The sequence below is a fragment of the Orbicella faveolata genome, unplaced genomic scaffold (assembly GCF_042242905.1).
Source record: "Orbicella faveolata isolate gen_17 unplaced genomic scaffold, um_ofav_v1 contig_13, whole genome shotgun sequence".
Classification (NCBI taxonomy): domain Eukaryota; kingdom Metazoa; phylum Cnidaria; class Anthozoa; order Scleractinia; family Merulinidae; genus Orbicella; species Orbicella faveolata.
In genome coordinates, this window is record NW_028301540.1 from 22,348,904 (window position 1) to 22,363,701 (window position 14,798).

Genomic DNA, 14,798 nt, shown 5'->3' on the forward strand with positions numbered 1-14,798 from the left:
TGGAGTTTGTAAAATGTTTCTCTGAAGGACCAGGAATCCACGGTATGTTTTACAGAATTACTACAGCTCTCATGGAGGTGCGGTGGCCTCATGGTTAGTGTGCTCGTCTCCGGATCGAGCGGTCTGGATTCGAACCCTGGCCAATGACATTGTGTTGTGTTCTTGGGCAAGACACTAAACTCTCACAGTGCTTCTCTCCACCCAGGTGTACAAATGGGTACCGCCAAATTTAATGCTGGGGGGGGGGGGGTAACCCTGCGATCGACTAGCATCCCATCCAGGGAGGGGGGGGGGAGTAGGAATGCTCCCAGTCACTTCATGCTACAGAAACCGGGATAAGCTCCAGCCTGATGGACCACTTGGCTCGTGTGCAGACTTCACGTTTACCACGTGTTCCACTGGAGCAGTAGTCTATATCTTTAACATTGTGCCCACCATTTTTAATGATTGATGAATTTTGTAAAACATATTTGTAAATGGCGCTTGATCTTCAACAGGGGCCAGCTATTTATGCATACAACAACGCACAGTTTACTACAGACGACTGGACAGGCATACGAATGCTGTGCAACAGTCTGAAAACTAAAGACCCAATGAAGGTGGGCCGGTTTGGCCTGGGTTTCAAGTCTGTTTTTCATGTGACAGGTAAACATGCCACTGTACTTTTTGCTCCTTCGAGAGAATAACAAGTTAAAATACTTGGGTGTTTTCATGGATGCCTAATGAGTTCCATGTAATATATCTTGTGTGAGAGGGTTGTTCGAGCTAAAATCAGAAATTTAATTTACTCTGGTAATTTCAAAGCATTATCTTTAGTAAGAGTGTGACTTAACTTACATTTACTTACTATAATTTACATGGCCTGCTTCATTGCTGGCATTATGGCACTCTTTATCATTAATTAATTTTCTTGTGCATACCTAGAATGGGACATGCGTAGTTGGTTTCAAATTACTTAGAACTTATTACCCTATTGTCAACGACAATTGCTATGCAACATTCGTCACAACAAAGGGAACCAGAGAACTATTCTCAGAAACAAGCAGAGCAAATCAAAGTGTACGCGAGTGCAAAAATTCTGCACACCTCGGGAAGGAGGTAGAGAACTACAGTTGAACCTAGCCTAGGTAATATGGCATTCCAATGTATTCCTTGGTTTTGCGAGCATAGCTGGTTTCCGAAAATTACCGAAGGTGACTCGGAGACTAACATTAATTCCATGACGAGTCGAAACCTGGGCATCAGGATTGGGTTTTCATCAGTTAGCAATGATTATCGTTTTTATTTTAGATTTACCAAGCATTCTGAGTGGCACAAAGATCGGTTTCATTGACCCACTCGAACAGTGCTTTAGTGAGGGACGACTTGACCGAAGAACAGGATACCGCTGGCGATTAAACAGAGATCGTGAAATTATGAACAACATACCTGATCAGTTTCTTCCTTACAAAGGGATATTTGACTCTACAGAGGAAGTCTTTTCTGAGGGAAGGTACAATGGAACGCTGTTCCGTTTTCCATTGCGTACCATCCCTTCCGAACTGTCCCAGACACTGTACTCTGATCACAAGGTGGAAATTTTGTTTGAGAGTATTATCACTGATGCTCACTTGTTGCTTTTGTTTCTGCGACATTTGGAATCCATTGAGCTTTACGTCCGAGAGGAATCAGAGCCTGAGCCAAGAAAAATATTTGAAGTCAAAATCAGTGATGACAGCCTTCAGTTTGTTCGTGAAAAAAGAAGAGAGTTCTACAACGCAGTCAAACCTGGCCAACATATGCCAGTGCCTGTCTCAGTTACTTATCCAATGACAATTGAGACAGCAAATTTTTCCGAGGACTTGATGGGGGGCAGCGCTGAACGACATTCGTTTCTTCTTACAAGTTACTGCTGTGGTGGCGAGGTCTCGTCCCAGTTCGAAAGGCTTTTGACAGACGAAGAACTCAGTTATTTACCATCAGTTGGTGTTGCTATGGCAATGCCTTCAGGCATCGGCCTACCAACACCTGACATTCAAGGCCACGTGTTTTGTGTTCTTCCTTTGCCAGTACAAAAGAAGAGCATAACTGGTCTGCCAGTGCATGTAAATGGATTTTTTTCATTGAGTCAGAACAGACGTCATATAAAAACACCTAACGCAGATCAAGAGGATCAAGGAAAGCTGAATGACAAATCCTTGATATGGAACATTTGTCTGTTGGAAGAAGCTGTACCAAAGGCGTATGCTTCGATGATAATGGCTGCCATCAATGACAGAACCTTTCATGTGCAACCAGAAACAGTGTACAGGTAAGAATTTTTAGTCTGCGTAATCATTTCGTCCCATCATTACTGAATGTGAAACATTTGTTGCAGTTATTATCGTCAGTGTGAAAGCGAATCTCAAATTGACTCGAGATTACCGAAGCAGCACTGTTAGGTTCAGATATTGTTTTAAGCCTAGCACTTTACTGTATTTAGGACTTGTGATCCCAAGTGGATAGTTTGAACTGATAGACTGGACAAGTAAGTCTTTCCACCCAGGGGTGTAAAGAATACTTACTAGTTGCTACGAATTTAAACTCGCAATGGACTAGCATGCTCACAACCGGGAGAAGCAATATTCCTGGCACCGCCATATTACAGCATGCGTTCTTTATTTTCTTGGACGTTGTTTAATACTGGTTGTTGCAGGAATACAAACCAATTGCTGCAATGGCTTTCTTTGTTACACAGGGCATGGCCAAAGATGAGTAGCACTGACCACACCTGGAGCAGACTCTTGAGTCCCTTGTTTCAACTGCTGTGTACTGAGAAAATAATGTACACTCCAGCCCATAAAGGCAAATGGCTGCACGTTCAGGATGCCATCTCTGTCCGAATTGATGAGAACGAGACTAACGAGCTGATTGCTCGAGTCTTGCGCGAGGCAAACAAACCTGTCGCCCCTTTGCCTGACCACGTGTTAAACGCCATAACCGAGATAACCGAGATCACAGAGATCACTCCCTCGTTGGTGCGACAAGTGCTCAAGGAAACTCCTTCCTGTTATAAAAGTCTAAGTCACATGGAGAAGTTGTCCTTGCTCCGATTTGTGCTTGAAGATGATGACTTTCCAGAGCTGCTCGGCTTAGTCCTTCTGCCTGTATCCGACGGGACCTTTACAACTTTTACAAAATCGGCGGAGGCGGTTTATATCACCTCCCCTGAGCATCCGCGAGAGCTAGTACCTGGTTTGCGAGAGAGATTCCTAAACCAAGATGTTGATGAAAGCATTTTGAAAAATCTTAAGACCATTGCAGAGAAAGGTATAAAATTCTCTTGTGCCTTACATACATTTTAGCGTGTTTCATTTTTAGAAAATTAAATTCGAGAAACTCAGAGCCTGAAAGTATTGAAGGTTTTAGCTATCAGATATAAAATCATGTCCTGAATAGGGGACAGTTTGTTTCAAATCCGCATTTTGTGTCACGGATTACTCAGTAGTATCAGCGAGTTTTCTGTAATAAAATGATACTTAAATTAACTTTTTTTGGCTTTTGTGGATGGTAACTTTTCTCTATACTATTTGCAATCGTCTATAGGAAAACCGAGGCATATCCAGGCTGCGGTACTATCCAATATTTTTTTTAGTGTTAATCGTGAGAAAAGTAACGCACAGAAATACGGCATTTTTATTTAGAGACGACAAAAAAGACCTTTTGTAGGGGTCTCAAATTCATGTCAAGATATTCTCTTTCTCAACAGGATGCACCCAGATAAAGTTTCTTTCGAAAAATGATGTCCCTGCTCTTCTAGGGAAGGCATTACCTCCGGAATGGCTAAAAGGCGATGTGGCTCATTGGTTCCCTGGGGATGGAAACTATAACCACCTGTCAAAAGATTGGATTAAGGGCGTGTGGCGTTACCTGAGAGAAACTTTTCCAACAGCAGATGATCTCTTTAGGTTTGAAAATCTTCCCCTGATTCCGCTTGATCTTTCTCAAGTCCCAGTCATTTTAACAAGGCTAAAGAAGCCATCGAAAGTTGTTGTTGCAAAACTGGATAGTCGTCTTGAGAAACCAGTGGTTAACGTTTTGAAGACGCTCGGTTTAATGATCATGCAAGAGTGTCCACTAAGCCTCCATCCTGCCCTGTTGCCTACATTTGTCCATCCACCATCTGTCCAAGGTGTCCTACGTTCTATGGCGGCTTGCACCTCGAGTCCCATAATGAGTGTCGGAATGCTCTCTGTCCTGCTAGAAAACGTGGATGTTGTTGGTAAACGAGCTTTGAGGAATTTTGTTTCTAAAGCACCATGCTTTCGTCGGGAAGAGAAGAAACTTCTTCTTTACCTTCCACTTTTCGAAACTCTGTCAGAGAAGTTTATCTCAAAGAAAGAGGGACTGTGTGCAGCACCGGAGGAGAGGCTTCCAGTGACTCCCCGACGAGAGTTCATTGACATCAAAGAGGCCAGCTCCAAACGATTGGTACGTATGCTGGACATAAGAATACTAACGACAACAGAATATTTGTGCGAAGAAGTATTTCCAGATGTCATTCATGGGCACTATTCCGAAGAAGAGATTGACAGACTCATGGCCTTTGTGTTGAAGCGTTATCATGTTTACGCCAGCCCTGACGTCAATGTCAGATTTGTAGAGATGATGAAAGAGGTACCGTTTGTGTCAACCGAAAGTGGACGGATGAGGGCACTAGACTTGTTTGATCCCAGAGAAGACCTGTTAAAGACACTCTTTGCTGGTGAAGATGTCTTTCCTGTTGGAACGCTGTATACTGACCCTGCAGTTCTCGCAGTTCTTGAGAGACTTGGCATGAAAAACGGGGACATGATCGCCACCCAAGACCTGTACCAGATTGCCAAAAGCATAACTGAAAATTCCAGTAATTCGACAACAAGGCAAAAGTCTGTGGCGCTCATGGAGTATTTAACCCGGAATCCGACGAAACTTGAAGATGCCATTTCAGGAAGATCTTTAAGATTGCTGCTTTGCGATATGGCTTGGGTACCCGTTTTGAAACAAAAGCCTCATGGTTTTCCTGAGAGCCTTCATTTTTTTGGTGAAACGGAAAAAGAAAGATACTTTTACAAGCCCACAGAAGTTAAGAGTAAACAGAGCGCTAGCCTAATTGGATCCGTACAGCCGCTCATTAACGTAAGTTCAAGTGAACTAGCCCAATATTTTAGCTGGGACAAGAAGCCTTGTGTGTTGCACGTTGTTGAACATTTGAGAACTGTGATTGTGGACTACAAAACAGATGAAAAGCCACATTACGTTTTGATGGTGAAAGACATCTACTCTTTTCTAAGTTCTGCGGATCACGTAGATGTCATGAATGCCTTGCAGAGAGTTGAGATTCCTAATTGGATTTGGAATGGTGATGGATTTTCCTCTCCTAAAGTTGTGCTGTCGGAGAAACCTTCCATAGACCTGTCGCCTTACATTTGTACCCTTCCCCCAGAGATGATTCAGTACTCCAAGTTGTTCTTTACGTTTGGCATGCAGAAACGATGCGACAACAGCCTTTTGCTTGATGTCCTCGCCATGATTAAGGAGAAATACGACCGTACCCAATTTGAAGATGCAGATGTCAAAAAGGACCTGAAGCTATCCATTGACATCCTGAATGAAGTGAAGCCAAACGTTGGTAAACTGCCTGAGCTTCAAAAGAAGATTCTTCTTCCAACCTTTGTCGAAGGGGACGCGTATGTTAAGCTTGCACCAGTTGAAAGTTGTATGTATTGTGAAGACGGGGGGCTTGGTACCGAAAATGATGACGAAGAGATGCAGTACTTGATGGTACATCCAAACGTTCCTAACAGCACAGCCGAACAGTTGAATGTTCGAAACCTCAGAAACTGCATGCTAGATCCTGATGAGTTAGCAGTAGGCGAAGAGTTTGGACAGGAGGAGAGGCTCACTCGAAGACTCAGTAGACTTTTGGAGGATTATACAGACGGATTTGCGGTACCAAAGGAGCTTATTCAAAACGCAGACGATGCTGGTGCGACGGAAGTTAACTTTTTGTACGATGAAAGAGCAAACGAAGATGCCATGACCTGTCTGATTGATGAAGGGATGAGACACTGCCAGGGTCCTGCCCTGTGGGTTCACAACGATGCCGAGTTCCGAGACGAGGATTTTGAGAACATAACAAAATTGAGCGGTGCGACTAAAGAGCATGACACCGAGAAAATTGGAAAATTTGGACTTGGTTTTAATGCAGTTTACAACCTGACAGATGTACCCATGTTCGTGAGCAGAAATCATTTTGTCATTTTTGATCCCAACACCTTTTATCTCGGAAAAGTAATCAGGAACAAGGCCAAACCAGGCATGAAGATCAACATGAACAAAAACGCAAATAAACTGCGCAAATTTCGAAATCAATTCAAACCGTTCAATGGGATTTTTGGTTGTGATCTTCATCTAGACAAAGAAGACAACTCATACAAAGGGACGCTATTTCGTTTCCCTTTACGAACTAAAGAGCAAGCGATGAAAAGTGAAATCAGGCAAAGCGACTACGACTCCAAGCAAATGAAAGAACTCTTGCAACGTTTTATTCGTGGAGCCGGATCCCTGCTTCTCTTTACACAAAATATCCGTCGTGTCAGCATCTTTCATTTGGCCAGTGATTCTACCGAACATCCAATAACTAAGAAGATTTATGAAGTTGCTAAATCGTTATCTGAAGCCGGTATTAGAAGGGAATTGTCTTGCCCGGTCATCCTCCCACCCGCTGCTAACAGGCTAAGTGATCGGGAAAAGTTCCTTTTGGAACAGTGCAACTTTCTTCGAGCATCATCTGACGTTGCGAAGCCTAAAGGAGGCGCCGTCAACTCGAATACTGTTCTGCTAAGGTCGGCACTTACAATCAACATTAGTAGCACCATTACGGAATATGGGCGTTGCTTCTTTGGAAACAAACTTGATGTACCTAGTGATGTTGGGACGTGGCTCGTCGTTTCTTCAATGGGCAAGGGTCAAGCAATGCAGTTTTCAGAGAAAGACAAGAGTCTTCTTCCGTCAGCAGGAGTGGCTGTTAAATTGTCGCTTGATGATTCTCTCTTGCCTGTACCTGTTTGCGATGAGTCTAGTGGATTGGATCGCACGGGAAATGTATTTTGCTACCTTCCACTTCCGATTCACAGTGGTCTACCCGTGCATGTCAATGGAGCCTTTGCTGTAGCGTCCAACAGACGAAATTTGAAGGAAACAACAGAGGATGACAAAGCTAGTATTGGTGTCGAGTGGAACAATGTCCTATTGCAAGATTCTGTTTGTGCAGCATACTTAGACCTTCTTGAAGACTTGAAGTCAGTTACGGAAACCTCTAGAAAATACCAGTTCTTTTCGTTGTGGCCGAAGTCTTGTGAAGTGCACTCAAACTGTGAGCCCCTTGCGCGTTCATTGTATGAATGCCTTGCTAATCGGGGTTATTCCCTTTTTTCAGATGGAAGCAGATGGACATCCATTGATGAAGTTGTTTTTCTTGATCCACAGTTTCATCAGGATACCCAGGTGGGAGGCATTTCGTTTGAAGTTCTTCAGTTGTTAGCCAAAGGCAATCAAACTGTAATTGATCTTCCTGGTGATGTGTATCAGTCGTTTGTAGACTATGGCCTTGGAAAAGATATTCAACCCAAAAGCTATAACAAGGAGAGGTTCTTCCGTGAACTGTTCTTTCCAAATATTGCTTCCGTACCCGCTCACTTGAGAGACAACTTGGTCTTGTATGCTCTCAAAGATAACAGTGGAGACTTTCAGGATATGATTATGAACAACGGCTGCATCCCAGCTTCACCCCATGGTCAGAAACTCAAACGCCCAAGTCAACTTGTCCATCCAAGCAGACGTGCTGCGTTGCTATTTTGCGATCACGATGGACGATTTCCATTTGGCACCGATGAAACATTTCGGGATCCTTTACAGCTCTTTAGACTGGAGCAACTTGGAATGGCGACAGATGATCTCTCATGGGGCGAGGTTGCAGAAAGGGTGGAAAGTATTCACGACTTGAACAGAAGTTGTAGCGATGCAGCATTAAAGAGGGCAAAGAATTTGATAGCTTTTCTAGAAGGAAAGCTGAAGGATGGCAATATACAGCTTCCCTCGGATGTTCAAAGACGTCTCTTGGAAGCTGAATTTCTCCCAGTTCTCAAGAAACCGCAGACGTTTCCTCTGGCATGGAAAGGTAATCAGTTTGAAGATGGGACCGACCTCACCTTTGTATCGCCAAACAAGGGATTTTTACGCGATAAAATGTATCTAGTGTGTTGCACTGAGCCAATTGTAGACTTGCTTATCCCACCAAAGGTTAAGATGTTGTTGAAGTTCCACGACCGCCAGGCTACAATAGTGCATGCGATGTCCCAACTAAATGAAGCCATATCTACAAGAGTTGACATCTCAGGAATGGAAGAAGTTAGAAAGGTGTGCAATGCATCTTACTGTTTCCTCCAGGACGCTCTTCAAGATGATGATGATGAAATCCAAATAGCCGATTTCCTTCGAGGGAAAAAATTCATTCTTGTGAGAAATGAGTTTGTGAGTGCAAATCAAGTGGCATTCGCACTACCCGTCGAATGTTCTCCCTATTTGTTCAAAGTTCCTGAAGAGTTGGCTAGGCTATTTTCGAGACTAATGAAAGTAGCCTCCGTAAGAGATATGTTCGAGGCACAAGATTTCATATCTGGTTTGCGACAAATACACGAAGAGCATGGATTTGGAGAACGACAGCTGGACAGGCCGACACGTCTTGTTGCTGTCAACCTGGCCAACGAATTAGCGAAAGCGTTGAAAGCCCCTGGAGTTGAGTTCACAACAGACGACAAGAGGACATTAATTCATCTTCCCAACTCTAAAGGCGTAATGCTACCCGTTAGTGAGCTTTGCATACAAGATTGTCCTTGGATTCCAGGTAGTCTTGATGTTCAGTTTGTCACTCCAGACATTCCTTGCATCACAAGTGTGGAATTGGGTGTCAAAACACAGAGAGAAGAGGCGTTACGTCATCACTCATGGGGACTTGCTTTTGGACAAAAAGAGAAACTAACGAATCGCTTGAAACGAATTCTAACTGGCTATCCATGTGGAAAGGAGCTCTTGAAAGAACTACTCCAGAATGCTGATGATGCACAGGCAACTGAGATTTTTTTCATAAAGGATCCCCGTAGCCATCCAACGGAGCGAGTCTTCGAAAACAGCTGGGTTCCATTGCAAGGTCCTGCGTTATGCGTATACAACAACAAGCCATTCACTAAGGCCGATATTGCAGGTATACAAAGCCTTGGGGAAGGCAGCAAAGGAAATGATCCAAACAAAACAGGCCAGTATGGCGTCGGTTTCAATGCTGTCTACCACTTGACTGACGTCCCTTCGTTTATGTCCAATGGCGAAGAAATAGGAGACGTTTTGTGTGTATTTGATCCACATTGCCAATACGTTCCTGATGCCAATCCTCTAGAACCAGGCAGAATGTATACAGAAGTCACAAAGTTGAAGAACCTGTTTCCGGATGTTTTTAATTGTTACCTGGAAGAAAGTTTTCCTTTAGAAAATTCGACCATGTTTCGATTTCCTCTTAGAACTCAAGAAATGGGATGTGATTCTAAGATATCCTCCAATCCAGTTACACTGGAAGAATTAAATGAAATGATGGATGCGCTGAAGAAAGAGCTATTTGAAGTTCTAATTTTTGTAAACAACGTGAAGAGGATCACTTTGTGTGACATCGACGAAAGTGGTCAAGTGGTGAATTCTTACTCAGTTGAAGCAGTGATGACCGAAGAAGATGCAAGCAAAAGGCAGCAATTTGCCACCCGCATTAAACAAATTGGGAAGTCAGATGAACAGAGAGATGACTTTTGTCCCAACAACATCAAAGTGGAAAAATGTAGCTATGTTCTTAACTTAAGGGATAGCCTTGGCAATGAGGAAAAGTGGCTTATTGTCCAGCAAATTGGCTTTGAGAACAAAGTGCAACCGAGCATACTCCATGCTTACCGAAGAAGCGACCTGGGGATGCTTCCTCGAGGTGGTGTTGCCTGCCTCTTGGAAAACAAGTCAGTGGACAAGGAACTAGAGAAAAGAAGAAGAAAAGCTTACTGCTTCCTTCCGCTTCCTTTAGAAACAGGTCTTCCAGTCCACATCAATGGTCACTTTGCATTAGACCATGAGGCCAGGAGAAGTCTATGGAAAGATGAAAGTGGTGGTTATCGGAGTGACTGGAACAGCACGTTGCTGGAAGATGTGATAGCGGCGTGCTATCTAACACTGCTGGACGAGGTAAGGACTTTTCTGCAACTGCCAAACTTGCTCAGAGCGAATCTGAGTTGCAGCAGAGCCTGTTTGATTACAAAGCTTGAGATATATGAGAAGCTTTTTCCGTGCTGCACTAACTTAAGTGATCCTTACTGGGAGATACTAGCAAGATCTGTGTATCGCGGAATGAATAGTAAGAAACTGAGATTTCTTCCAGTGGTGCGAGATGTATGTGCGTATGGTTCTATGGATGTTGAACTGACGTGGCTTCCTCCAACGGGCACCGGGAAGAACCAGGCATTCTTCAACAATCTTGAAACTAGTGGCTGTTTTGGTGTTGGAAGGAAAGACGACAGTGTGGAGAATCGGCGGTCTTTCGAGAGAATTTTGCTGCAAACAGGTTTCAACCTTGTGCAATTTTCCATGGCCGTTTTTAGAGCTTTCGACAATTCAGAAGTGAGATGCTGTTGCATAACACCTGGCGTTGTCATGGAGTTCTACAAGACTTTCAACAGCCAAGATCCCCTTTGCAAGATTGGATCTTTCCCCATTGAAGTTGGAAAAACGCCATTTAAAGACAGCAGTGGTGTTGTACTGCTACTGCGTTACTGCAGGGATCATCCATACTTCATAAATAATCTGTCAGGCCTCCCCTTGCTTGTAACACAAGACAAATGGCTCCGTGCGTTCAGTGAAAGTGATCGAAAGTTTCTTTCTCCCTATCACGACATCTTGCCAAAATCCAAGGAAATGTTCGTCCATGAGCAAGTTATGGCGAATATATTTAATGATGCAGGGTACCGTCAGGCGTCTGTGTTCATGCATTTTGACGTCAACGCTTTGGCTCTTCACTTAAGTGGTACACTACCCCCAGGTTATCTTGGAGAGTGGTGCCCAAGCAATACTGAATTGCCAAACGGCCTTTGGATATCCAGAGTTTGGAGCTTTTTGGCTACCATCTCGAAAAGTGTTGTGAATAATGCCAGTAGAAGACCTGAAAGCACCTTGACCCCCATTCATTCCATGCTCAAACCAATGTCCAACTGGAGCATTCTCCCTGCAACTCAGACCGTCCTGCTACCAAGATCTGATGAAGCAAATGCTTGCGAGGAAGTTACAAAAAATATTCTGGTGCCGGTGAAATTGGCGGAATCTGTCCTAGATTTCACAGATACTGTTCAGTTTCATGGGCCTCTGGTAAAGGCTTTAAGAAGGCTTGGTCTGCCTGAGCTGAATTCTGATGTTTTGCGTATCAAAGGCATGCCATTCTCAGCGTGGATGGATTCGTGCCTTTTAGCACGGCAAGTTGTGGCGTCCCTGAAAACCCCAGCATCATTGCTTACATCGCTCGAACACAAGATGAACTCAAGCCCACATTCGCTACTTGGAAGACTGAAGCCTCACGACTGTGTGATCATCCTTAAGTATTTCAACGACTATGTAGTCTGTTTACAAAACTCATCCGGTAGCAATTCAACGTTGAAAAAGCTTCCTTTTTATCCATCAACACACGGTGACCTCATTAGTCTTCATCAACATGAACGAGTGTGCGTTCTCCCAGATGGAGTACCAACGAATGAGATGGATGTTCTACAAAGGGAAGTACATGTGGTGTTTCTTAAAGCCGTTCCATCTCTTTCTGCCCTCTACCAATTTTTGGCTTTTGACAGTATCTCCCCAGTTGACGTGTATTGTAAGTTCATCTTGGTACTTTTCAAAGCCTTCAGCAAAGACGCAAGACTTGCTCACCTCAAATACGTGAGAGATACCTTACTTCCAAGTACGTCAGCAAACAAGGAAGATGAGCACAGAGTGTTGTGCAGGTTGAGAAACTCCGAGATCATCACCACAAAGGAGGGACACTTAAAGAGAGCATCATACTTCTATGATCCGTGCAATGATATTTTCAAGGTCATGCTCCCAGGAGAGATGTTTCCACCTGAACCTTTCAAGTCAAAAGAGTGGTGGTCGTTTTTGAGAAAAATTGGCATGGTCTATGAAATTTCTCCCGTTCATTTCAAGAAATTTGCTGAGGAGGTTGCTCTCGAAGCAGCAACGCAGCGAAGTGTGAAGACAGACGAAAAGTCAAAACTCCTAGTGTCGCAACTGTTAAGTCGATCTGAAGTATTGGGTCATGGGCTTCTGCAATCTGTTTGTGGTATTCGTTTTGTAGTGTCAGAGCCAGTCTCTAGTGACCTTCTAGCTCTACATGGGCAGTATGGTGAAAGACAAGGTGGGCAGTCTCCTTATATTGCATTCGAAGACTCTGTCGTTTCTGATCATGCTGAAATTGTGTGGACAACGGCACACCTACTTCCACGATGGGCGGATCCACGATTTGTACTTGAAGTGAAGGCTCCTTGGAACTTGACTAGAGACGCTTTTTGTAACAACATTCTTGACTGTCTCAAAGTCGTATCAGAACCTGATTTAGACTTGGTTACTTTACATTGTCAAAAAATCTCTAATCGCCTTGTGACAGAAAATGGAAGCGAAGTCTCAGAGGAGCAGTGTTTAAAGCGAAAGTCAGTCATGAAAAGCATCTACAAATTTTTGCAGGAAAAAGCCACTACAAACCATGATGTAAAAGAAGTCCTGCATAGCAGCTCCTGCATTTTGGTCGAACAGGGAACACGGTTTGCCGAACCTAAGCAAGTAGTCCTCGAATTGTACGAGAGCCTTGAAATAAAGCCATTCCTTTACAGAGTGCCTCATGACCTTGGAGAGTTTCACAAACTATTTCTGCTTTTAGGTTGCTCCAGTTCTGTTACAACGTCTCACTACGCCATGGTCTTGGAAATGTTACATGACCAATGTCAGGGAGAGAAACTCCATCCAAATGAGATCCAAAGTGCGTTAGGAGCTGTCAGAGGATTCTTCGAAAGGCTGCAAGAGAATCCAACTGAAGGGGAAAGTCTTTCAAAGTTGTTCTTACCAGCACTAAATACAGAAAGTAGCTGCCAAGGACCTCTTCCTGTTGTCTTGCACAAGTCGACCGAGTTAATGTTTGACGACGCGCCTTATTTACAGAGTCGTCTCCAAAACTTCAAACAACTATTTGTGGTGGACTTAAAGAAGACAGGACTCCAGTGCAATTCTTCCTTGAGCTACAAAGACTTCGTAATGAATCTTTCAACAGCTGTTCGACCGCAGATGCTGTCCGATGCAGTAGAGGAAACATTTGTTGACATCAGCGACGAAGTGGCTGTTCAGCTTAGCGTTGCTGACACCCTGAAGAAACAACTCTGCTCGGACCAATTCTTCCACGGAGTTTTGAGGCTCATTCGGCACGCACAGCATGAAAAAGGAAAGTTGGAGGAAAGTTTGATCGCTTCTATAAAAGGCAGACTTCGAAATATCGAGTTCATGGGAATGACCAAAATTTGGACCAAACTGATGTTCAAAGGAGCTGATGTTCCTGGTAGCAAAGCTGAGGTGCCATACTTTGTAGACAAAGTTTTTGAAGATGACAAAAATATCTGGAAGGTCTATGTTAATGCTGAGGCAGAGGATAGCCTTAGTAAGATATATTTGGCCTTAACTCGAGTTATTGCAGAAGCATGTGAAGGATTGCTCCAGGAGGCAGTGATGTTCATTCCTGAGATGTTACGCAGTGACCCCAAAAAGATTTGGTCCATCCTGGATGAGATGAAAGTTAGGCAAGACGACTCTTACAACGCATCGAGCAGTGATCTCTTACCACAGCCAGGAAGTTTCATCCCGATCGAAGACCATCATCTCTTGAACGAAGCCTTTGAAAATCTCGCGCCTGGTGAATATGTTGGGTACGAAATGGACGACCCAAGCATGCAGCAGAAGGGAGGAGATGCTACATTCATCTACGCCGTGGTAATTGAAGAAGTGAAAGCTGAGGAAACTTCAACTCTGTTTGGAAAGTCTTTCAAGATTAACGTTGGATATGACAAAGAACCGCGGGTTGTCGAATTTGCCGACCTGTACAAATTTCATCGTCTTCAATCTTCTTCCCTTGGCCTGTCAGACGAGCAAGAAACTGCCACTCAAGCACGGGACAAAGAGAAGATTTTTGCTGAGATCTCTGACGTGCTAGAACAAGCATGGCGGCTACCTGAGGAAAGAAGAAGAAGAAAAGTGGTCAAGCGACTTTTTCTACGGTGGCATCCGGATAAGAATCTTGGAGACGAAACTTTCTGCACGGAAGCTTTCCAGCACATACAGATCGAAATTGCAAGGTTGGAAAAAGATGAAAGACGAAAGGGAGAGCGCGAGAATCAGCAAAGCTCCTACGAAACCTTCTTCAATCACTGGAGAGAACGTGCTCGGCGGCATAATGCACAGCGCCGTGAATACAAAGAAAGGTTTCTCAGAAAATATGGGACCCGTGAATCTACATCGAGGAGCGGTGATTCATGGCCATGTATTCCTCCAAGTTTCTGCAAGAAGAATCCTCAACCAGGCGAGGCAAGGCGTTGGTTCAGACAGGCAGAAGCTGACCTGGCGGCTGCTGATAATGACTTGGCCACTGCAAAACCATCTCACGAGTGGGTGTGCTTTAAATGCCACCAGGTAAG

At 43.9% G+C, this 14,798-nt stretch overlaps 1 protein-coding gene across 2 annotated transcripts in view; it reads left to right on the forward strand.

Moving 5' to 3' along the window:
• The window catches only part of LOC110067072 (sacsin-like), a 48,298-nt gene that overhangs the window by 14,559 nt on the left and 18,941 nt on the right, over positions 1 to 14,798 (forward strand). For both annotated transcript variants that reach the window (XM_089285851.1, XM_089285850.1), the window contains exons 5-8: positions 498 to 645; positions 1,291 to 2,290; positions 2,717 to 3,288; positions 3,728 to 14,793. In XM_089285851.1, coding sequence (XP_089141977.1) covers positions 498 to 645; positions 1,291 to 2,290; positions 2,717 to 3,288; positions 3,728 to 14,793 — 12,786 coding nt within the window. The remainder of the gene's footprint in view (positions 1 to 497; positions 646 to 1,290; positions 2,291 to 2,716; positions 3,289 to 3,727; positions 14,794 to 14,798) is intronic.